Below are 22,423 nucleotides of genomic sequence, written 5' to 3' on the forward strand. Positions count from 1 at the left end.
TAATAGGGAGAAAAGGTGAAAAAAAACAGAGGAGAGGAAAAGTAGAGAGCAAGATGGCAATCTATATGATAAAAGCAATATTTTATCATATAGACAGGTCTCTGCTCTCAACTCTTTTGTCAGTTTTAACCACAAATAAAGCCTGCAAATGCAAACCTGAGGCTGAAACTCCCCCCCAGGACACCAGTGTGGGAACAAAAACAGGTACCAGCTCTGAAATCTCAGATCAGAGGGGACGATGAATCCCATTTCTTATCTAACGAGCAGATGAGACAACGTCTTAAATTCCCCTGGGTTTAAGAATGGCTGAGGTGCAACTCCCCTTCGACTTATCACTGTTACAACTTTCCTTCGCCTCCTTCTCCCCTTCAGCCAGCGCACTTTCAAGGAAAAAAAAAAAAACAGAGGCCCGTTTGAATTGTGCTGCTGGCCTATGACGCAGTCACTATAGGTACTGAAAGTAAATAATTCACTTTTTCCCCTATTAGGATACATGAGTAGAGCAGGCAGTGAGCCTTGATGGTGGGGATATAAAAATGACTAAAGGATTGGATTTCTATGGATCGCAGCTTCCCTTTGTGGAAGATAACTCATGCAAATGCTGCAGAAAGGGGGAATTTGCAAATACAAAGCTTGATTTGTATGCTAATTTGCACATAATTATGCAAATGAACAATGCTACCTTTCGATGTGCTGGCACGCTTGTTGAATCGCTAAAATACAAACTTTTGTAGCCTGTTGCACATTTAGATAAGAGCAATTTGCCTAATGGAGATATGAAGGGAAAGCCTTTAACTTACGCACAGTGACACCTTTGTTCATGGGTTCGACTGTTTTCTCTTTGGATATTTATAGAAATGGAAACTAAACTGTCTGGGTGTCCAGTGCCAGTTTTAAGCTAAAGTCAGCAGTGGTACAACTTTATCTGAACAAACTCTTGATAAAACAACAGCAATGTAGCAAACTGTGCTCTGGAGAAGTGTTTCATCCTCTTCAGCATTTTTTACATTTCATCCGCTTACAACCACAAACGCCAATGTTTATAGGACTGTATTGTGACGGAGGAAAAACAACATCTCTAGGTGTGAACATCCCATTGAGCAGTGTCCAAAATATCATCTGAAAATGGAAAGAACATGGGACATACCACAACACTGTGCTCAATATAGCATTCATTTGAAAAGCAGCCGAGAGGCCCACTGTAGCTCTGTAGGAGCTGCAGAGATCCGCAGATCAGCTGGGGGAGTTTGTTAACAACTAAAAGTGCACCCCACAAATCTAGCCTTGATTAAAGGCTGGCGGTAGGAAAGCCATTGCTGAAACAATGTCTTATACAGTTTGCCACAAGTGATATGGGGCACTTTAAACACATGGAAGAAGGTGCTCCAGTAAGATGAGACCAAAATTCAATTGAGAGTCAGAAAATACTGAACATTAACCCATCCCATTCATGAAACATGATGTTGCAAGCAACGTGCTTGATTTCAGCAGGCGGTAAAAAAACTCCTCTGAGTTAATTAGAAGAAGGATGTAGCTAAATAAAGGTAAATCCTGGAAAGCACAAAAAAAAACAAGCCTGAGATTCAACAGGATGGCTTAAATCAAAGCATGTGTAAGAACAGCCTGGTCAACATTAACCTGTCTGTGAATAGACTTGAAAATGACGGACCACAGGCATTCTCTATCCAGTCGGACTGGGCTTGAGTAATAATGATAATACTAATACTAATACTACTACTAATAATAATAACAATGGTACAATTATTGGGACAACTTGTGGCTCAGTGGTGGAGCAGGCACAACATATATGGAGCCTAGAGATGTCGACACAGCTAGGTTCAATGCCTTTCCTCCTGTCAAGCTAATTAATGAAGGCCACTGGCAACAAAAAAATAATGTAAAAGAAGAATACAGCACAGAGGCCAATCAGATTTAACTAATATTTATTTGCAAGATATTCGGAAACCTATTTATCATTTTCCTTACACATTATAATGATTTACTACTTTGTGTTAGTTTGTCACATAAACTCTCAATAAAACACTTTTTGTAACGTCACAAAAAGTTCAAGGAGTGTTGATACTACAGCATTGGCAAAGGGTCGTTTATCATGACTATTTTGGGATGATTCAATAATTAGTAATTGCTAAAGATCTCATAGCAGGCAAATTTTGTCAAATACAATCAAAAGGCAAATCGTAACTCCCCTGATCCCATACCTTCTGTATCAGATATTTTTCTTCTCGTTTGAGTTCTTACCTTGGTACTCAAACCTGAACCCTGGTTTGTTCTGCGAGTGGTCGCTGTGGAAATAAACTGTGGTCTCGTGGGAGGTAGTGAGAAGAGGGGATGGCATATCCTGGCCACTGAACCGACCAATCACAGCACTAGTATCAAGGGGCCCGTTGCGTATCTCTAGGAAATCGTGGTTGGCCTCCGTTGAGAAGTTAAGGAACTGTAAGTGGGCTCCTGGGACAAACAGGATAGAATATTATTTTTTGAGAACAAAAAAAAATATTAATTAGAAACCAGTCCTCCTACATGTCATCTAGAATGTGACTTAGTGGTAAAATACATCAATGATTGTCTTCTGCAGGTTATGGAGCAGTCAGCTGGATACGCTCTGAAAGGCTGTAATGATGCTTACCGTAACCAACTGGCAGGTATATTCTCCAGGTGCAGTCACTGTTGCTAGGGTAGTTACCAGGGAAACCAGGACTGAGAATCATCCCCTCCATCTCCTCCCGGATCCCACCACATTGTGCTAGCAGGGTCCACACATAGCATTCAATTAGCATTTGCAAAAATGAATAAAGACTTTTCTACTTTGGAATGGTTATACATACATATTTCTGCATATAAATACACATACATATATAAATACATACATATGATCAGCTAAATTGAATGCCTCTATTGTCATTATAGTTGTCACATACAGCATAATTGCTCTTACCTACAGAGAACAGTGCCATACACAAACATTTATTAAACAGCAAACAAGCAATAAAACATTTCTGTCCTTTGAGATTAGGTCACATGGGCAGCAGGTCCATGGGTGAAAGCCAGGCACCCCCTCCCTGGTCATAGACTTCAGCTAATTCTGGGGAATCACAAAGGAGACTCAGCCCAAGAACGATTCTATTGGTCAGAATCGCACCCCTGCAGGTAACGCTGTTGTTTGGTCGCCTTGACCTCGAGGGCCCTAAGGAATGGCACTCCTTCCAGAACATCATCCAGAAACTCCACAAAGACTGGCTAATCTGGATTGTTGATCAGTGTATAAAGCAAAAAAAAATAAAAAATGAAGCCGCAAAGAGGTGACCCAATCATTCAGAGAGGAACCCTTAAACCCAGAGGGACGTCAATGGGGGCCTGTAAGTGTCGCCATACTGCCTCTCTCCCGGGGCAGCTCTGGTGAAGGAAAGCGTCACCACACGTCCATACAATTTTAAATTGTAAAGAGCCTTGAGAGGACGTGTTGTGAATTGCCGCCATTTAAACAAACTGAGCTGAATTGAATTCTATCTCCCAAATCCAAATTGTGACGCTGGGAATCAACACACTGAGGGCCCCGCCCTCGCTGTCCACCTGGCTAAGCCTGCACCTGATCTGGCCTTTTCTTCCACCAGGTGGTGGGCCCCATGACGTGGGCCTCCTGTTTCTTTCCAGGCTGTAGCCACCTGAACCTTAGGAGACGAGGCTCAACCACAAGTCGCTTATTGGGGAGCTGCCCCTTGTAGCTTGTAATAGGGTGCCCCCGTCTAACTATTCTGGGCAAGGTTTGCATAATAATGTGGTCAGATATCATCGAGATCTTTGAATCACTTTTAGTTTGGCCCCAGTTTGCCATAGGAGACCCTATAAGGATTTAGCGGAGGCCACTGAAGGACATTTGCATAAGATGAAGGTAAATAAAAGAAACAACGTTGTATGTTTTTGGTTAAATAAAATACAAAACAGAGAATACAACCCTAACACCTGAGTTTTATAAACATCTGTGAAAATGAATTACTTAAAGGCATCTTTAGAATGAACATCCTTTGCCCTCAGATCCTGCCCCTGAATTAATCAATTAATTCAAAAAGTAAATCAAATAAAAGAGGACATAAAAGTTAAAATAAAAATAAAAAAAATCAACTAACTCTCTGGAAGCAAGAGCCAGGCTACTGTCAAAAAATAGCACAAAGGCAATAAATATTAAGAAGGAAATGGGATAAAATTGTACTGACATCAGTGAAGGAAAAGAAATGAGTAAAGGTGGGGTGCTATACCAGTGTGTTCCTGAAAGGGAACAAGTGAAGGGTTAAACACTATCCCCGCAGAAGCCGGTAGTAATCACAAAACTGCTGATGCCTGTAAACACGATGAATCTTCCTCCCGTTTCATCCAATCACAGTGTTGAGATGGAACTAATTAGGCAATAGTAGGTTGTTCCAATAAGCACAGCTCATTTGTCAAGGCTATTTCACAGGCAGAAACACTTTACGAAAGAGAGTGGGAGCCTAATACCGTTTCTTTCATTGAATTCACTCTGTCTCCAAGGTTAAAACGCTACATTCACTCCAACGCTACAAACGCAAAAAAAGAAACACGACCCAGTCAGTCGCTATAGCTTTTGATTCCCTTGTAAGGACAAACTGGAGGTGTGAATGTGCGTGAGGCAGGTCATCTTTACTATATGTGTGTTTTTTTTTGTCAGAATATAGAAATTTAATTTAAAAAAAAAATGCATACCTGAATCTGCCATTTAAAGGCTGAAAGACCTATGCACTGGATCTTTATGGAGCAGGTTATCAAAAGTACCAAAAGAGACACAGAAAGGAAACTTGTGGGTGTTTTCGCATTGTAAATGAGACCTGATGGCGTGTCTTTACACAAAGCAGCAATCACTGATGAAATAAGTCCATGCTGTCTGGTTTGAGATTATTGTCCTAGACTGGCTGGTGCCATTGTTTAGGCGTCTGTATTGATGATCGTCTGTGCTTGCCACCTTACTCCAGGCATCCACGCCAGAAGACCATGGCTTACTCATGTGATAGATTAATATAAAACGGTGCATGACCCTGAGGTGGAAAGTACACGAAACATGGCTTTCCAAATGTTTTACTGATCCAAAAAAGTAAGGCGCGTGTCTGTGTCCAGGCCCCCGTCATGCAATGCTTTGTAGAGTCACGTGTAGATGTAATTATGTATGTAGGCATGTAAGTTTTATTTATCCAGGTAGATTACATCCTCCAGATGTTGAGATTAAAAATCTGTTTTTCAGGAGAGAAGTGGCCAAAGAATGGCAGCAGCACACAAACAATTCCAAATCAAAAACTACAGACATGTAAATACGTTAAAGAGACAACTTTGGCAAAATGCGATTAAATAATAGGCAACAGATCTGCAAACAGAAACTAAGTTAAAAATTACAACTCTGGGTCTTTTGGTGTCTCTTTTTTTTTTTTTTTTTTTTTTTTTACCAGCTTTGCTTTGTTTAGGAACAGAACTTTTAAAAATGTGTTTATGCATAATGCCCAAGCTGAGTCAGACTATATGGAGAGCATAGATCTGTTAAGATCTGAAAGATTGTTGCTATAGTTATATGTTGACTATTATTGCTTTGCTCTGCTGAAGGTCGACTGTCCCCTCCAGTCTTTAGGTGTTTGGCAGCCTCTAAAAGGTTTTCTTCCAGGAGCGCCCTGAATTTAGCTCCAGCCACCATCCCAACAGCCCAATCAAACAGGTGTGTGTAAATTTGAAAAAAAATAAAATAAAATAAAGAGCTGTGTGCTGCATCATCCAGAAAAAAGCATTTCACAAGCGTTGACAATGTTAAGGCACTTTCGGTAATATATCAAATTCCTGACCGAACAAGAGTCTAAGGACCAATTTTCTTATTACAAGCCTGGAGAAGGCGATGTGAGAGCTGTCAGCAGTTCTGTCGACATTAGGTAAGGGATTCCAGTGCTGCCATAAATGTGCATCATTATAATGGTTGATGGGTCCATTGCAGAATGCCCCGTGATAAAGAGCACCTTGTGATCTCTACCCTGAAGTCATAATAAGGTGTTTAAAAATATACACATCACCACTACAGCGCTTCCAGCAATGTTAAGATGTAAGATTAATGACTGCATCGTGATATAAGAAATTACCGTCTGTTTATTGTTTATCAACAGACACATTTTTTTTCCCAGTTGTACATTTTTGAGAAACAAATCTCATGGTTAAATGTAATAAATTTGATTTCAGAGATTAAACCCACATTTACAAAGTGTCACAGACCAATTTTTCTTCAATCAGTTAAGTTTAACTTTATTGATTGTCATTCAGTTCTTAGAAACTTCCAAACAAAGCACAACTATATACTTTTATATACTGGCACAAATTATAAGGCGATCAGAGAGAAATGCATTAGAGCTTATTAAACGTGTTGGCTGAAAATTATGGGTAGAGGGGCAACAACATTTCATCTATTATCTATTAACTATTATCTGACATTCAATTTTTTGCAATTGATTTTAGAGACATGGTCCAGTTGTTGCAGGTTCTCGTTTAAATCCAAATTAAAGATGACAAACAGGATTTTAAATCAGATGGTTAGCATTAATATCTGCAAATCTTTAATGACAAAGTTAGATGGTTACATCACTAATAGCTCCGCCATTCAAGCTGAACGATGTCCTCTGATTGCTATGTGTGGGCATCAAGATAGCAGTGCTACAATCGTGCCTTATAAAATCCTCTTCATCAGAAAGTTGGCTTTTAAACAGTGGCATCAAATTCAATTACTTATTTTAACAATCTATTTTATTACCACAATTTTAATGAGCTGATGTTAGATCATTTTCATTTCGTATAGAAGTCCAGTTATTTTTATTACTGATTGTCTGCTCACTACGCTCTCAATTTCACTTGTGGAGGTTGCCGTTTACTGTAAAAAGCAACACCAGCTGCTCATGTTTCCGGATTTCAGTTCCTTTTGCTAGTTATTCTAGAAAACAAACACGCCTTTTTAAAAAAAGTCATACATTCTAGAAATTAATGATCACTAATAATAACTGAAATACATATTTGATCAAACAAGTTTTTTTTATTTGAGGTTTAGGACTGGGAATTAACTCAGGATATGCAAGTCTTGACTTTGGACTCAACTTGAGACTTAAATCATGTCCTAAGTAAAACAGTGACTTGGTTCACACCTCTGGATTGTTTGTTTTTAGGGTAACAAGTTAAACTTTGGTCTCACCTTGACCTCTTTTAACATGTCTGCTGTGTCAGCTGCACGACTTTTAGCAAACTGCAGCCAGGAATTATTTCAGCTCCCTTTCAACTATAGAATGTCTTTCCCATTGTTCCATTAAAAGCCAAATATTAATTCTGGGTAGTATAGCACTAATAGAATTCCGATGAACAAATACTCCCACCTGAGCAGCAGAGATCTGCAGCTCCTCCACACTTACCACAGAGCTTTTAGCTACTTCTCTGATGAATGCTCTCCTTGCATGGCCCGTCAATTTAAGCCGCTGACCATGTCTTTGACTTGTTTTCATTTGGGTTTATCAGTTTAAAGAATGCTAAATTCAAATGCACGCCACACTTTTCAGATTGTATTTTAAAAAAACTTGTATCCTTTTCCTTTCACCCAAGAAATAGTTGCTACTTTGAGTCAGTCTTTACCATAATATTCCGATAAAATACATATGAAGCTATTGAATATGTTAGCAAACCAAAATAGCAAATAATTTTGTAAACCTGTATGGCTCATTAACAAAGTTGGGTTTTACAGTGTTACTTATTTGCTACATGCCACTAAAGGGGAGAGATGGGGGAAAGATGCAAAAAAAAAAAAAGACAAAGGAGTTTTACCGATGCAGAGGGGAGGTGGATAGTTCCATCGTCTGACGGTTCCAGGCATACAGGTGATGTGAGAATTCCCCTGCAAGGATAATGCACATTAACACAGGAAAAGGGAAAAAATAAAGCTGTTCTTTCTAATGTCACTCATCATCTGTTGTAATAATTTGGCCCTGCTATGCTTCTCCAGATGACCATCCAAGACGGCTGGGTGACTAAACCTATCCAAAGTGTCATATAATACTGCAGCTACATAGGCGTTCTGAGATGATAAAAGAGGAAACATTGACAAACTCAATGGAATATGGCTAAATGCAATAAGCTACACAATTTTCTCCACAGTTTGTCCTTTAAAAGATCTGTAACACAGATGATCCCATTTTCCAAATAGGCATACGTTTGAACCAGACCTTTCTGAGAATGTATGTTCAGTTTGTTGTAATAAAAGGTTATATGATAAAATTATGATTTTTTTTTTTTTAACTGTTGGCACGTACTCATCCTCACATCTCTATGAATGCACCTTTGTAGTATGAACCTTTCCAACTACTGCTGGAAAGGTTCATACTATAAACAGAGAGGGATAATACCTTCATTTTCTCTCTGTGCCATTTGTATCTTCTAACTGATTTAATATCAGACTAATTAATTTATAATTAAATGAACATTCTAATCTCTGATGATTGAAGCCAAAAAAAGGATGCTAGCAAAGTAGAAAAGACAATGAACCTAAAGCAGCTGCTGAGCAGCAGATATAACACAACGTGACAGGGGCAGTGCATAGGCAGCAAGTAAAACTTCTACCAATAATACATGATTATTAAAACACTATCTTATCAACATATTTGGTCCTTTGGAACAACTTTCTTTTGGGTGCACCATGCACAGTGAATCCCAGCCTACCAATGTTGTTCCTCACAGAGCTGGTGGAAAAACACCAAAATGCGGTTGTCCCTCAATACCCCAGCAAAAAACAAGCACTTAAAAAAAGTCTCGGCTTTATAGTGGGGGATAATTAGTTATTCACATGTTTATCATTTATTCAGTTGAATTATTCTGTTCAGTTAAAAGTTATATTTACTTCATTATTTGATCGTTCTGTCTTTCTTTTTAACCAAAATCCTGCTCCGAGAGTCCGTGCCAAGCGGTTGTTCCTATGTTGATGCAGTTTAGCACAAACTGCTTTGCTGCTTCATTGCAAACAACTCGTGCATCGCCAGCACCTTGTGATACTGTCAGCACTTTGTATGTAGTCATAATGTGGTAGCAGCAATGCATTAAAAACCAGGTGGAGGGTGAAAACAGAATGCCGGTATAGGAGAAAACAAAACAAAATGATTTGAATTCCTGGAGTTCAAATGCTGTAACAACTACTCGAATATTCAAAAATAAGTCACCATCTCTTTTTCACACAAAATCGGCTAGTTTCATGGACGTACTAAACCCTACATGTTTCAACAGTAAATTAAAGATTTAAAATGCACTAACATAAAGCACTCCTAGCTACAAAATATGCTTTTTCTATAATTAAAATGCTTAAAAATCAAGTTCAATTAAGTCAAATTAAGGAAAAAGTTTAATTTCCAAAACCTGAAAGAGACATCAAATACTGTGACCTTGTGTTACCCTAAACTTTAAGCCAACCTGAAGCCATTAAAACATTTCTACTGAACCTTCCATGGTCTTTAAAGTACATCCCATGTCAGGTTTGCAATGATATGCCATAATAAAGCATTTATTTGATAAGCACCAAGGCAAAATGTTTAAGCAGTGTGCGAAAGACCAACTTCATCCCATGAATATAGATGTTTTCCATGTCACAAAGTTACCAATTCATTTTTAATATTACAAAAAAAAAAAACAATTTTATCTGTTTGCTTCCCACATTGACAGTGACAAAGAATAATCTATTCTACTGTTTCCATTATTACCATTGTTCCACCGCATAACACAATAAAAGCCCAGTCTCATTTGCAAAACAGATTATTTTGGTGAACAGTGAGGCTCTCGGTTGAATCCATGAATCTCAGTTGTCATAAAGGCTTTCTTAAAAGTTTATTTATTGTTTTGTGTCACAAATACATCTCCTCTTTAGATTTTTCTTTCTAAAGGACATGGTTCGAGAGGTCTTATGGTTTGTTCTCATGCAACTAAGGTGGATCGAATAAAGGTATAAAAGTCTACTGAAGTCATAAAATTTACTTTTTTCAGATTTTCCATAATACAGTGACCAGTGCTTCCTCCAGCTGTATGGAGTGGGAGAAAATGTCATACTTGGTGCTTTGGGCTGCAGTCCAGGTGGCTGAAAGAAGATTTTTTTTTGTGCACATAATACTGTGATAGAGCGGCATTTTTACTGAAGGTTATCATACCACTAGAATTTCACTTGTCATGGCTATAGAGCCTTTTTTACTGCATACCATCTGTAGCCAATCCATCAGAAAAATCTATATGTTGGAAAGTAAAATGAAAAAATGCAAACTCAATCTTTCCCGTCTGAGATATACCTAGTTTCGGGCTTTTTTGAATTTTTTTGGACCATTTGTCTTGACACTACAGGGTGAGCTTCCTGGGGCATGCACTTGTTGCAAGAAATGACATTTAAATGTTCAATTAATTTTAGCCATTTTTGCAGTCAAACAATGGACTCCATGTAGTTAATACAATTATTTTATCAGTCTTTCCAGATTCTGAGATCATTGTTGATGCTTTTCCTCCATGATTTGTGCCCACACAAACCAGCGTGCACAAAATCAGCAAACTACTGAAACCTAAAGTGGACATATCATGCTTTCAAATCAGATTTAATTTCACACTGAAATCTTTTAGTTGTGGTCCATATAAAGTAGAACTACAATAATTTGGTCTGAATTTATCTTTTACCCCAGTTCTATAAGTGCGTCTGAGGGCTACTTATTTTGATGCGGTCCCTTTAAATGCAAATGAGGCCACTCACACCCCGCCTCTCTCCAGGTTACAAAGCATTCCACTCCATTTTTGTAGTTTAAAATCAGATCTCTCATTATCTAGTGGTGCAGAAACTTATTTTAAATTGATGAAAAGATGTAAAGAACAGAAGGCTTCTCCATCCAGCCTTACATATGTCAAAGATAGAGTCTGACCCAAAGTGAAAGGAGCATGAGGACGACGAACCTGCAAAACCACGCCTTACCCACTTGTAGCTTCGGCATCCTTGAGCTCGGACTACAAAATCGATGTAAGTAATAAAAATGGCGGATTCGCGAAATTAGTTAACCTTAAGTCTATGACCTTGTTGAGTAGCTCCGGTGCCAATATTGTGACATTACTGTTAAAGAAAATGTAATAGAGAACAGAGAAAACTGAACAGCTTGAAAAATATGACCCAAAGAGGACATAGAGACATTTACGCAGCAACTGGACAGACTTCTTTCAAATTATCTGCATAACTATGCATGCTATATCCCATTTAGGCTTTTATAAAGGAGCTCACACTTGCTCGCAATCGTTTATAAAGTTAATTTTGTAGGCAGTTGACGCTTGTTATCCTAGTTCATCAGGAACCAGCAAATGTGTACGTAGATTATCACATCCTACTGCAGCCTCTTATTTATTAATTTATTTATTTATTTATTTATGGAGTCAGCTAAACAATTTCTTCCAAGGATGGAATGGATGCATGTAGAATTAGATGTTACCTTTCAGACAGGTTGAACAAAGGAATAGATAATAAAGGGGACAGAAACGGAAATAAACTAAAATCCTGGCAGGGCGTGCAAGATCATCTGTTACATGTCCTAGACATTTCTATTCAGAAACTGCAGTCAAATGTTATTGCAGCTTCAACAGATTATTGAAAAGCAATGCTGAAGCGAATGCCACAAAAGCATCAGTGTCGTTTTTTAAGGCCACGTGTGACTGAGCTCCATTTGAAAGCAGAAGACGTTACCTGTAGAGTATAGCCGGGTTCGCAGTGGAAAGACACCACATTATTCATCTGGAGACGCTCCCCGATCTTAATACCATTCATAGGAACTACAGGTTCTGGGCAGCTGGTCAGAGACACCGCTGATGAGACCAAGAAAAATACAGAAAGGAGAAAAAGAAATCTTGACTAAAAAAAACAAAAACGATGATTCGCAAAAGCGATTTAAAAGGAAAAGAGCCAACTTTCAACATTCGTCCAGCCTGTTTGATTTGAGTGGAATGACCTTGTGTTTCAACTTACTTTTGTATTCCAGCCTGAATCCAGCAGCAGACACACTAATATCCGAGAAGAAGTGAAGGTAGAGTTGGTTGGAGGTGCTGTTGAGAAGAGCTGGGACCGTTGTGCCTGGCAGAGAAGATTAATAGTGGGGTTTAGCAATGCAATCTCCTCCATAGCTCCACAGGCTGACCATGACTAAGTGCACATGTCACTGGAAAACAGCCGGAACTATAGACCTTTGTATATTTGTTCAATTCAGTTTGTGGGCCAATACTTGAAGATTTGCATAACTGTTTCCATGTAAAGCCTCAAGCGCCGTGCAAAAGGGTGTACTGTGGGGCGAAAAAAATAAATAAGTCAGCCACTGATTGTGCAAGTTCTCCTCCTTAGAGAGGTCTGTAATTTCCATCATAGGAACGCTATGAGAGACAAAATGAGAAAATCAAAAATCCAGCACATTACATTGTAGGATTTTTCAAGAATTTATTTGCAAATTATGGAGGAAAATAAGTATTCAGTCAATAACAAACAAGCAAGATGTCTGTCCCTCCCAGACCTGTAGCTTCTTCTTTAAGAAGCTCTTCTGTCCTCCACTTCTGTATTAATGTGAAGGACGTAGGGCAATTTTTAAATTTCGGTCTTTTAATTTACATGTTTACTGTGTCGCTTACACTTGCTTACAACTTATGGTAAATTGCCCAAAAATGAATAAAATATTATAAGACTCTTTTCAATAAATGTTGTAGAGTGTTGTAAATTAATGTAAAATCAGAATTCTTTTTAACTATATGAAATATTTTCTTCAGCTTAGTAATTACACATCAGCTTGTGTTGGGCTGTCACATAAAATCCCCAATAAAAAACAATGGAGTTTGTGGTTATAATATGACAAAATGTAAAAGACAGTTTAGGGGTAATAATAGTTACTTGGTAACTAACTTGGTAATGTGTATAAAAAAACCTATCCAGCATAAAATAAATCTCGCAGAAGCGTTACACTTTTGGGGCAAAGCTTAACATTGAAGAAATTAGAAAACTATCAACGAGCTTTTCAGGTTCCCCTGACTTCACGTCACAATTCCTTGTTCCAAAAAAACGCAGATGATTGTTTACTGGGATGCTGCATTGCCTGCTACATAAAACCAAACTAAGTACGCATTTGGCCTTACCTGAGAAGCTGCCAAGCAGTGTGTCAGTGTTATCGCCTCCATCAAAGACTTCCAGGGAGTCCCAGTTCTGTTCAGTGACAAAGCTGATCACCTGGATCTGTGAGAAGGCCGTAAACAAGTTTAAAAATTAAAACAGCGATTGGATTTAAGGAGTTGTCAGAAATGGTAAAGCTAACAAAAAAAGGAAGCAACTACGCAAAAGATTGATGACGTTGAAGTAAAAAAACAACAACAATAACACAGTATGTTAAAAATAATTCATCTGGTTTGAGTCCTTTCTAAGCTCAGACCAGGAGATATTCAGTCTCTAAAGTGCTTCGTTTTCATGAATGAGAAATCCTCACAATGAAAGAGGAGTCAGTCTTTTCTCATTTCTTCTTTACAACAGAAACGCTCGACAGAATCACCGAGTACAAGTAATTTAGATACAGGAAGAGTCACAAATTCATAATTAGACCCGTAAAAGAGGAAGAATAAAAGAAGAAGAATAAAACCAACAAGGAGGCAAATGCAATGATTTGCTCTACTCCGGTGGTTTTTAAGGCCCACCTTGATGAGCCGTGTTGATGTTGTAGGCACTAGATTTTGGGTAAGGACCACTAACAGCTGCGTCAAACCCAAGTGGGTTTTTCCACATAAAGGCAAACTGAGCATAACTCCACTAAAAACTGTCTCGGATCACAAAAAGTACCCAGTCTGAAAGACACTGCAGCCCCCCCCCCCCCGAATGCTTGCCCAGATTAAGCATTTAAACGTATACTTGATGGGTTCTGACCAAATTTCACGCCCAGCTAAAATCTGCGAACCGGCCTGAGCAACATATCAAAATTTGCGTTTGAAATCAGCCGTGCTGCGTCAGCTGCTGCAGATTCACCCTTAGACGCCGCTTTGAAACGTATATTCACTCGCGCAGTATTCTCAGTGTCATCCCTCATTTTTACACTTTCTCCAAGCCTCCCCCTTCAGTTCGTCTCACACTCCCATTCCTCTGCCTTCTCGGCCGGCTGTGATGGTTATAGATCGGATATGAGCCAATTAAAGTGGCTACGGGGGCTCTGGTGCCCTGGGTTCCTGGGGAGACGAGGCAGATCACAGATTGATCTTTCATTAGGGGGCCGCGGCGAATGTGCCAGCGAGGCACCTCGCTCCTCTAAGTTCTCTTTTGGATCGAGGCACTCCGATCTAATGTGTTTCTGGTAGCGGGTAGAAGAGAGCAACGGCGAGAGAGGCCAACGCGAGGAAAGTGAAAAAGGAACAGGCACGGATAGGGGAGCCCATCTGCTGCTGTGTGTCTGAAAACGCCATGTGTTTACCCAGAGAGAGCCTGCAGTTATGAAGATTTTTATTTATGTTTTCATTTGTTAAAGTGTCAATAAAGTAACTCTGTTGTTCTGACTTTTGCTTTATTTATTTTGAGGTAACTAAACTCTAAATAAAGCTAACAGCCACATAGAACTAAACTTCGTGACTAGATACGTAACCGATCCTCTGCAAGCATATGTATTCACTATATTGGCAAAAGTGTTACATTGGCATCCCTTCCTAATCAATAGGGTTAAATATGACATTGATCCACCATTTGAGGAAAAGAACAGCGTCAACTCTTCTGGGAAAAGTGTCCAGGAGGTTCAGGAGTGTGTTTATGGGATTTTCTGAGCATCCTAACAGAAGCGCATTTCTGAGGTCAGGCACTGGTGTTGGATGAGAAAACCTGGCTCTCAGTCTTTGGTCTGATTCATCCCAAAGATGTTCTATCGGGCTGAGGTCAGGACTCTGTGCAGGCCAGTGAAGCTCATCCACACCAGACTCTCTTATCCATGTCTTTATGGACCTTTCTTTGAGCTCTGGTGCACAGTCGTGTTGGAGGAGAAAAGGTCCATCTCCAAACTGCTCCCACAAACTTCAGAGCATGGATCTGTCCCTTTCACTGGAACTAAAGGACCGAGCTCAGCTCCTGAAAAAAAAACAACCCCACACCATCACACCCCCTCCACCAAATTTTACACTTGGATCACCGAGGACAGACAAGCACCGTTCTCCTGTCGACCGCCAAACTCAGACTCATCCATGAGATTGTCAAATGGAGAGGGCCCTTTGTCACTCCAGAGAAAGCCACCGGTTCTAGAGTCCAGTGGTGCCGTGACACTGCATCCAGAGCTTAGCTTTTCACTTCGTGGTGTATGAGTTGGATGAAGCTGCTTAGCCATGGAAACCCATTCCATGCAGCTATCTATGTACCATTCTTGAGCTAATCTGAAGGCCATATGAAGTTTGGAGGTCTGTAGCAATTGGCTCTGCAGAAAGTTGAAGACCTCGGAGCTCTATGCCCCTCAGCATCTGCTTCCCTCGCTCCGTCAGTTTACGTGGTCTACCATTTCGTGGCTGAGTTGCTGTTTATTCCCAACTGCTCCAATTCTGTTGTAATACCGCTAACAGTTGATTGTGGAATATTTAGGAACAAGGAAGTCTTACAACTGGATTTGTTGCACATGTGGCATCTTATTACAGTACCACGTTGGAATTCACTGAGCTCCTTAGAGCGACCCATTCTTTCCATCTATCCATCCATCCATCCATCCATCCATCCATCCATCCATCCATCCATCCATCCATCCATCCATCCATCCATCCATCCATCCATCCATCCATCCATCCATTTTCTAACCCGCTTAATCCCTCATGGGGGCCAGTCTGTCTCAGGGTAACACAGAGACAGACAGGACAAACAACCATTCGCGCACACACTCACACCTAAGGAGAATTTTGAGAAGCCAATTAACCTAACAGTCATAGTTTTTGGACTGTGGGAGGAAGCCCATTCTTTCCAAACTGTAGAAATGGTCCACATGCCTGGTACTTGGTTTTCTGCACCTATTGCCATCGAAGTGATTCAAACACCTGATTTTGATTATTTGGATGGGTGAGCGAATACAATTGGCAATGCAGTGTTCCTTAGAAATGAAAACTTGGCAATATATGTAGTCTCGATGTGCATGCACGTGCAACAGCAGAAATTGTTGCTTTTATCTTACTTATTTAATTATTTCATTGCTTATTTTATGGTTTGATCGTGCTACATTTCATTCTCGGATATTCTCCTAAGATGACAAATAAAGCATGTCTGTCTGTGAAAATCCAAGCTTTCACAGAGTTTGCAAAGACAGCAGCATCCTAAGTGGGCCTGTGGCCAGTCTCGTGTATTTGACCTGCAAGGACAGTGAGCTAAGGAGGGGGAGCTAATAGCTGAGGGACGGCTCTGAGGTCATTAAACACAAAGGCTGAAACATGGGCTAAAAAACTTCCCGCCAGGTGCATCCGCCGGGACCTGGCCCAAGTTCCAGCAGGTTCCCCTCACACACATATCAAAGAGCAATATGCATACTGAGTAAATTCCCAGGAATAAAAGGCAAGGTAATTGAAGAAGCGGTGACATATAAATGCATTTCAAAAGATGGAGTCTCAAATTTCTAGTAAACTGATCTGAGTCAAAGCAAGGTCAATTTCTAGCTACTCTCTTGTACCCAGACAAACTGAAATGGCATCCTTGATAGTACGCTGTGCAGATTCAATTTTAAAGCTTTGGAACGCCAAAAATGAATCACATCTGAGGCTCGTGTCATATGATGCAGAATCCTTTTTAAAATTTCATCATAAAATCAACCTTTTACTTTTCTTACGTTTGATAGACGTTATTGGAACCAGATCAATCCTTGCTGTCATAAAAAAATATCCACATTCTGAGAAGCAAGCTGGAAAAATGTGCACTTCATACATTCAACTCAGTTAAAAATATTACTGTTTGTTTTGTTGTTTCATCATAGAGCTTAGTTATAGCACACATGGAGGTACGCCACCTCTATCTATAAGTATATATGAAGCCAAATAACGACAGGTTTTTGATTTACTGTCACATATTGTATGCTGATATTAATCATCAGTTTATTTTCTTAAGAGACAAGCCTAAGATCCAGGAGAGGCGTCAAAATACTAAGAAAAGAAGTCTACAAACCAACCTGGATCCCTGATCCTTCAGGAACAGTGATCTTCCACACACAGTTGAGGCTGTTGAGGTAAGGTTCAGGGTAGCCCGGAGACAAGATGGTGCCAGTTCGATGGGTCAGATTACCTCCACACGGAACTGCAGTGAGAAAAGTCGCCAGTTTTATCAACTGGATATACATAACAGCAAAACAACTGATAAGTGTGACTACAATAGGGTTTGTAACTCAATAATTAACTGTTCTCTTGTTTCTCTTGATCCTTTCAGCTACTATTAAGCTGAAAACAGGTTCTGTGATTTTGCCTCTGATGTTGGGGTTACTAAAATTGGGAGTAGAGCTGTAAAATGTCTGTCTTACTGACCAAATATCTTCTTTCCATTCAGAGCGTGAACGTATGCTCCTTGGAAATATAATAGTCCGTCAATTACTGGAAACCGATTCCTGATCCAGATAATCCCCACACTGGCAGTGAAAAGAACTAATTTCATTTGTACTCCCTGACAGAAATGTTTTAACACCATTTCTTCTGGGCGCCAGAGTTTTGGGTTGGTGTCACATTCCTAACAAAAGTAATCAAACCTCTTAACCTTCTTTTTACCATTTTCTCATGTTAATATCACAGAGTTCAATGTGTGTGCATAGTAAATCGGAAGAAAATAAATGCATAGTTTCACAAAAACATAAATTAATAAGAAATTAAATAGTAGAGTGCAATAATAAACAGCTCCTCTAAGCCAAAACTCTGAAGAACCACTTCTCTGCAAATGCAGTTGCAAGTGTTTTAGGTCGTCTGTACCATGTTAACGTTTCCAGACACCAACAGTTTTTCCCTGTTTTTGTAAATTAGCCTATTAGCTGACTGGAATGAGGCCATATGAAAAATTCTCATTTTGATTTAGGTTTTAACTTTGACCATACCATTCTAACACAGGAATGTGTTTTAAACTAAACTATTCCATTGTGGCTCTGGCTGTAAGTTTAGGGTTGCTGTTGTTCTTAAAGGGAACTTCTGCCCTAATCTTGAGGTTTTGGCAGTCTTTAACAGATTCCCTTCCAGGACTAGCCTGTATTAGGCGTCAAGTACTTTTGTAGTCATTGCTAGAGGATGGCATCAACACAGCATGATGTCATCATGATGTGTGCTCGTCAAAGCTTGGGATGTTGTTTTATAACCAAATCCTATCCCCATTAACCTTTCCTGCAGGCTGAATTCTCGAGCTATCTGTGCATTCACAAACACACGAGAATCCATCTTGTCCCGTTCCCGCCTCAACTGTTCGAGAAGCGACCCAGCACGAGCTGGTCAGTCACGTTGCAGTATTATGGTTTAAGGCGGGACAAAGCAGTTGTGAGGAAAGCAAGAGGTGTCGAGCCCATAGCCGAACGAGAATAAACATGGCCGTGCAGGAGGACGCACAACTAGCTGCTGCTGTCACATCTGTTTGGTTATTCCAAAAAAAAGTAAAAAAAAACAAAGCAACTGGACTTGTTTTTCGTAGTTGAAGACGTTTCGCTTCCTCTCCAAGAAGCTTTCTTAATTCAAAAAGTCTGGAGTAATGTGGAGTACCAAGCTTTATACTACTGCCCAACAAAGGCCTAGTAATGGCTTAGATAACATGCAAATATAGGTCCACCCCTTAGTAATGGGCGGTCGTTAAAGCCATTAAGACAGCAGATTGAACCGAAACTGGTCCACTCCTCTGTAACAAGGAGTCGTTAGAGTTATTGGCCTGGCTTAAAGGAGCGATGTTTTGATCACTTGTAAGCCATTACAAGGCCTTTGTTGGGCAGCAGTATAAAGCTTGATACTCCACATTACTCCAGACCTTTTTCAATTCAGAAAGCTTCCTGGAGAGGAAGCGAAACGTCTACAACTACGGAAAGCAAGTCCAGTTGCTTTGTTTTTTTTACTTTTTTTTGGAATGACCATGACCTGGATGACTGAGAATCTTCACCAGCATCTGTTTGGTTGGAATCCAGGATTGTCACTATACAAATAAGCATGCCTTTACCACCATAACCTGTTGTGGTTTCTCATGACGGTGCTTATGACCTTTTCATTTTATCCCGTGAATGGCTAAAACCAACCTTTGGTAGGCGGGCACTTCGCTTTACCCATTCAACTCAGAAAGGTCTGACTTGTCCCTCCTGATTTGTCCCCTTCTGTCCCTCATTTCCCCCGAACAGCTTTAATGAGAGCAGGTCCCGATTCATAATGTCTAGAACTAAACCTAGAGTGTTATGCATTATCAGTCTGGCTTGCCAGGTTATGCCCCCATAACTCTTAACTCATAACTCTTGGTCTTCATTGAACGGTTTAATAATGTTCTCTAACAAATCAATGATGTCTTCACAGATGGACTCTTTTTACTAATGAGGTGATTTCTGAAAGGAAATGGTTCCACGGGATTTTATTTTTAGTTTATCACAACTAAGGGGTCTGCAAAGAAATGCAAGCCGGAATCTGGAAACAATGTACCGGTTGTCTTCCACTTCACAGTTATAACTCTGTTAAGTAGATAATACAATCCCAATAGAATACATTGAAGTTTGTGGACGTAATGTGTAAAGTTGGAGCGCTACAAATGATTTTGCAGTGCGTTGGATTTAGTAGTCTGAAAATGCAGCATTATAATGAGCAAGCCTTACTGGTGACACCCCTTAATTCCCTAACCATAACAGCATACAAAGTGGGATGTAGTTGGCAACCAGCAGCACTCCTACTGAGCGTCATTTATATTCATCAGATGAGCCTTTCGTGCATTTTGTGCCAAATTCACATCTGGCGACAGCATCTGCTTTTGTTTCGTCCTGCGTGTAAAGACCATGTGTCATTGTAAATACTGTCCATGTTGATATGTCTTTTTCGATCCGTGCGCATTTTTGACCCTGAGCATGGCCTGCACCTGTGCGCCTCGTGGCTAAATCTCTCTGTACCGCCACAGGTGATGGCCTGCAGCACACATCTGTGAGGGGACAGGATTTTAACTCTAAGGGCATCACATGAGAACCAGGCAGAGAGCAGAAGACAGAAAGCCGGTAAACAAACAAATTACAGAACTGAAAGAAAGCGAAAAAGGCTGCAAAAAATATATATATATACAGATATGTGTTTGTTGTAAGTATTGATTTCCTACCAATGCAGCTGGGTATAGAGCTGTTCCACTGCGCCAGGGCATTGGGGACTGTTAAGCATTCAATGGCACTCGATCCCTCTAGAACATAACCCGGGCTGCACTCAAAGCGGACCACCGCACCAACAGCAAAGTTGTTGCCCATGCGTCGGCCGTTTCTTGGCTCAGGGACTGAGCTACACTGGGTTGCACTGGTCCTTGGCACAGCTATGAACAGAAAAAAAAAACAATTAAAATCAATAGGACTGCATGTGTTTTAGCAAGTTATGTTAGATACACAACACTAAAAGCATTTAGTTTTAGAAATTCTTACTCTACTTAGAAAGCAAGCTAATATGAGGTATGACCCAATCACCTCAATAAATATAAAATAAAAAAAAAACAACAGTTTCTCTTTGCCTTGGCAGTCCATCATTTTACTTATAATAAAAATGCAGGGCTGAATTATTTATTCATTAAACTTTCTCAAGCGCTGACTCTGCCTTTGGATATCTCTGTTAAATGTCACTCCTGCTACAGTCTATTGTTCAAGGAAAACAATAACAGAAAATAGAAATCCCTCTTCAGCACAACCTTTTCCCCCCACAAGTAACTAAAACAATGGCAGAAGTTAATTCATTCAGTCAATAACTCACCGGTCTCTGAACACAGAGGAGCGAAAGTGTGCCCGCGTTCTCCACACTTACCCTGGTAGACCAGATGGAATCCTCTGGAGCTGGATTGGCCTTTGGCCGTAAAGCGAATCAGGATTTGATTGGAGGTCGCTAATGGCAACGACTCACCTGAGAGGAAAAAGGCAGGTCTTAAGCAAAGGGCAACCTTGAGGTTCCTTTTTCGATGGCCGCATATTGTCAAAGGACTTCTGGTTATTACTTTGCATCTCACTTGCTGATTTGTGCCGATGCTAATGACGGTTTTAGAAACTATGAGTCGTGCGAGAACTTTTCAAGAGGCATTAATGTTTCTGCAGGCTACTGCAAACCAATGTATTTTTCATGTACTGAGTTGCAAGTATGAACCCAAGGGAACTTTGCTGCTGCTGGGCAATGTTTTCATTAGAGCATAGGGGGATTAACTTCATCAGTAATCAGTAGCACAGTGCTACATGGTGGGGGTGCCACACCACCTTTCTATATTAAAATCTCACATAATTTCACGTCCAAGGGAAGCCGGTATCATAAAGTGCTATTTGGTTGCTGTTAGCACGAGGCTTTGACTGATGAAGTAATTCAAACCTGATATTATGATCGTTATAAGCCCCATAATATAAAAGTGGCTTCTATAAGAGCCTGTTGTATCCATGTTGGAGACTCCTATATTCTAATAGGAAAGTAAATACATCTTGGCTTGCCGTTTATTGTTAACTGCGTGTCTGACTGGTCGACATCAACCACTAATAAAAGCATTGAAGAAGCCCAAACCACTTTTAAATATTTTATCTGGCAGCATTTTGGGCTCCCTGTAGAAAAAAGATGTGTACAAAGAAGATAAAGATGATCTGTAACCAAAGTGAAAGTACCAGAACTGGCTAAACGTAGATGCTAATGAGACTAAAGTTGGTTTCTGTAGCAAGTCACACTTCAGCACTTAGTGAAATGTTCAACCTATTAGTCTAAAATAAAGACATTTGGAATCTTAGTATGTGCATAATATGGCTAAATTCCAACCTAGTCCAAATCTCGTGGAGCTACTATTGCACATTTTCTTCACTTATTAGCTGTATGTATCATCACACATAGTACATGATCAAGTAATTGCATCATATTTTCATACCTTACAAATCCTTCCTAAGAGGAGTCATTAATAGTCACACAGGAGTGAAGCTAATGCCTTCAACATCCACTGACAAAATGGCTCGTAAAGCACTACTGGATGTAACAAAGGAGCTTTGAACATCAATATAATGACTTGTTGTAATGATATTTTTTTTCTTCAAATGCATTTCCTTTTTTCAGCAAAGCACCTTGGCGCGCCTTGTGTATGAACAGGGCTACACAAGCAAGTTTGACTTCAGAATCCCTACCTTGTCTAACATCAGATCACTTAGACTACAGCTGAGACTGCTGCTACGTTTTGTTGGGACATACA

General features: G+C 40.0%; 1 protein-coding gene across 2 annotated transcripts in view; it reads right to left on the reverse strand.

Moving 5' to 3' along the window:
* csmd2 (CUB and Sushi multiple domains 2) overlaps positions 1-22,423 on the reverse strand; it is a 340,637-nt gene that overhangs the window by 79,617 nt on the left and 238,597 nt on the right. For both annotated transcript variants that reach the window (XM_021322558.2, XM_036144950.1), the window contains 9 exons: positions 21,022-21,117; positions 20,339-20,542; positions 17,214-17,338; positions 13,201-13,297; positions 12,053-12,157; positions 11,774-11,892; positions 7,858-7,927; positions 2,648-2,764; positions 2,260-2,469 (listed from right to left, as the gene is read on the reverse strand). In XM_021322558.2, the coding sequence (XP_021178233.2) occupies positions 2,260-2,469; positions 2,648-2,764; positions 7,858-7,927; positions 11,774-11,892; positions 12,053-12,157; positions 13,201-13,297; positions 17,214-17,338; positions 20,339-20,542; positions 21,022-21,117 (1,143 nt within the window). The remainder of the gene's footprint in view (positions 1-2,259; positions 2,470-2,647; positions 2,765-7,857; positions 7,928-11,773; positions 11,893-12,052; positions 12,158-13,200; positions 13,298-17,213; positions 17,339-20,338; positions 20,543-21,021; positions 21,118-22,423) is intronic.

This window comes from Fundulus heteroclitus, chromosome 13 (genome assembly GCF_011125445.2).
Source record: "Fundulus heteroclitus isolate FHET01 chromosome 13, MU-UCD_Fhet_4.1, whole genome shotgun sequence".
Taxonomy (NCBI): Eukaryota; Metazoa; Chordata; class Actinopteri; order Cyprinodontiformes; family Fundulidae; genus Fundulus; species Fundulus heteroclitus.